Here is a 3481-nt window from a genome sequence, read left to right on the forward strand (position 1 = left end):
TGTCCTGTCTGTGGAAAATTGGATGTAAATGCTCCCATGCTTCTAATGGAATAATTTAGAGGGTTTTTCTCTGACTGAGACTACGTGTCAGAATTACCAAAAATGTTTGACCTCCAGTAGCCAGTGATTTATAAATCAATAAGATTATGTTCTAGTGGTTTCGTTAAACAAATCAAATTAACTGTACTAGTCAGAAACATTCGTTTAATACTATGACTGAACTCCTAAAAGAATCTTAACTAAAGGTCTGTAGCGTCAGAAGAACATATGTGTACTTTATACACAGTACTTATCAATCCGTTGGTTGTCGTAATTTAAAAATTGATAATGTCTTACACTATGTGCTCTCTAGCCCTATTCTCTCAACGACACTTGAGCTAAAGCACATACCCACGAATGGTAGATAATCTATTTTTTTACAAATTAGAAGGGAAAAAAACAAGAAAGAAAGAAATGTTTTATTTATCGACACACTCAACAGATTTTAATTACGAATACATGACGTCGGACATGTGGTTAAGAACCACACAGATAATAAGAACAGAAACCCGCTGCCACCGCTAAATGGGTTTCTCTTTTCGATTAGCAGCAGGAGATCTTTTAAATGCATCACCCAACAGACAGGATAGTACATACAACGGTCTTTGTTTCACCAATTGTGGAGCACTGGCTGAAACGAGATATAACCCAATTGGCCCACCAACGGGGATCGATTCTAGACCGACCGCGCATGAGGCGAGCGCTTTACCACTGGGCTACGTTCCGCCCCATTTGTTCCAAATAGGGTAATTCATATAAGTAGGCACGGCGTAGCGTATTAATGGTAGATATTCGAACCATAACAGAGCTATTATCAGCAATGTGTGAATAATTTCATCGAGTAATTCACAGTAGTTCATAGTCATAGAATAAAGAATTTGAAAAAAAAAAGTCTATGGATATATCTAATCCTTGTTGTAAACATCAAAATTTATTAATAAAACAAATTAATAAAACAGTTGTTGTGTTTGTATAGTTTTGTGAGTTGTCAACAGATCTGATACTTGAAAAATGAATATGATCAAAATATGAAAAATGCACCGCATGCTGAATGAAAATAAAATGTACATGTATAGCATATAAATTCGAAGGTACATTAAATACGTTTTACACATTTTGCTAAAATGTAATGGCTTTACAAACATTTAAATACATCTGCTTCGTAGTCAGTTAAATCCAATAGTTATTGCGTCAAAAGGGAACCGATGAATTGGCATATTATAACTATATTATATTAATTAATGCTAAAACTCAAATAAAACAATATTATTAAGTTTTAAACTCATACCAACTCTCATAATAATTTTACCACAAAACTATTTGTGAATAAAAAAACTGTTCTTAAATTGTACAGATTAAAGCTAATTTTAACACAGAGGAGAACACAAAATGCTGGAACAGCCAAGGCATGCAGGTTCACCTACATTGTTACTAGTATAGTCCTTTTGCGTCAAAGGGAACCGATAAACTGACATATAATTATAAACAAAATAATGTTAAAGCATATATAATTATATACAAAATAAAACTCATATAAAAACACGTAATTAAGTTTTAAACCCATACCAACATATTAAGTTTTAAACCCATACCAACTCTCAGAACATTTTTTATCAAAAAATATTCTATGTAAATGCAAAAAGATTTATGACAAATATATATATATATATATATATATATATATATATATATATATATATATATATATATATATATATATATAATTTAATTTTTAATACAAGGGTGAAAACAAAATGCTAATAGTCCACGAGCCGTGACCCCAAAAGTGACCAATTGGTACCATCCGAGGGCACCAAACTTAACTATGCTTTTTTGTTAGGTACATGTATTTGGATCTCAAAACAGCACGATGGACATTTCTGCAGGGTAGCTAAAGATCAGAAACTGAGGTTTAGTAGAGAGGGGTATTTTTCTGAACATTTAATAACGTTTCTCTATATTAATCTGTATGTCATTATATAGCTCATTTTAATCACAAAACTGATATGAGCTTGTCAACATTCACCAGGAATTCATTATGAACTATTCACAGTTATTAAGGCACCACAACATCATTTAATTCAAGATGACCACCAATGTATTAACTAGAACGAGGAAATCGTAATGTAGCACATTTTACATCAACTAGGAAGGGATTTGTATATTATTGAAATCATTTTATGGGCAAAGGAATTCATTTATAACGATCTCGTGCTAACTGAGATATTGCATCATCATTTAACTTCATGGTGGCCATGAAAATGGCCGCCAAGATAAAGAAGTAGCCATACCTTACATTCTATATATATATATATATATATATATATATATATATATATATATATATATATATATTCTTCCCCCCCCCCCCCCCCCCCCCCCAGTGTTTTCTATATGGTAAGCATTTCAATTCTCGAGTTCACTTTCACAGATACATTTTATCATGACATGGATTCGATAGTCCATAATGGTTGCAAAAACAAAGAAATAAACATTTTATCTGTTTAACACAACCGAAAACAATCATTTTGAAACATATTGCTACGTTTTAAGGGTAAACCAATAATGTTTCCAAAAATATATCTACACATAAAGTATACGACATGGACCAAGTAGTTCACAATACCAACCTTGGTGTGATAAATGGGTGTATGCACGCAAATCGCAAGTGATTAATATTTATACTACGGGTGACTGAAAAGTTTAACTATGAATGATGTATAGAGCACCCTTGACAGTTTGCGTGTATTATGTACAATACTGTATACCTATAGGCTGTATTTGAACCAAATACACTACATGGTAGCATATTTCTGCGGGTATCAAAGTAACCTGGGTATTCTTTGTTGATGGAAATGGGCACAACTGACTTCTGTGACGTTATCAAGTATCACCAACTAAAAGGACTAACTTCAACATTGGTGTCAACTTTATAAGATAATGCTCCTTTCTTTGCCACTGTTAAGAGGTGGGTAGAAGAGTTAAAAAGGAGAAGAGAGCCTTGCAGATGATCCAAAACAAAGAAGATCTTCAACTGTCACCAGTAAGGACAATGTTAATGCAATACAAGGTTGATCGACGAGTCGCCACAAGCCACGTAGCCAATAAGAGAGTTCAGAACATTCTAAGGAATGAACAGGGCATGACAAAGGTTTCAGCATGCTGTGTTTCAACACACCTGTTGCCATGGTTGCAATGCATGACTGAGGCTTTGAAGTCATCGGAACATCCACCAGATTCGGAACCACCTGGTTTCCCCCTCTTACTAAACTTGAAGAAAGAACTGTCTGGCTGGCATTATGCAAATGATAATGACATTATTTCTGCTGTGGATGACTTTTTACATCACCAGGAGAAAGCCTTCTACATCTGTGGAATCCAGGCACTCCAGCATCATTGGCAGCAGTGTCTGCATCTCGAAGAGTATTATGTTGAAAAATAA

The 3481-nt window shown here is 34.0% G+C and overlaps 1 protein-coding gene across 1 annotated transcript; it reads left to right on the forward strand.

The window, feature by feature from the left end:
* The first annotated feature begins 3091 nt into the window (after window positions 1-3091).
* On the forward strand, window positions 3092-3481 carry LOC121389197. Its single transcript, XM_041520800.1, has one exon. The coding sequence runs from the start codon at window positions 3092-3094 to the stop codon at window positions 3479-3481; it is 390 nt and encodes a 129-aa protein (XP_041376734.1).

Source organism: Gigantopelta aegis, chromosome 14 (genome assembly GCF_016097555.1).
Source record: "Gigantopelta aegis isolate Gae_Host chromosome 14, Gae_host_genome, whole genome shotgun sequence".
Lineage (NCBI taxonomy): Eukaryota > Metazoa > Mollusca > Gastropoda > Neomphalida > Peltospiridae > Gigantopelta > Gigantopelta aegis.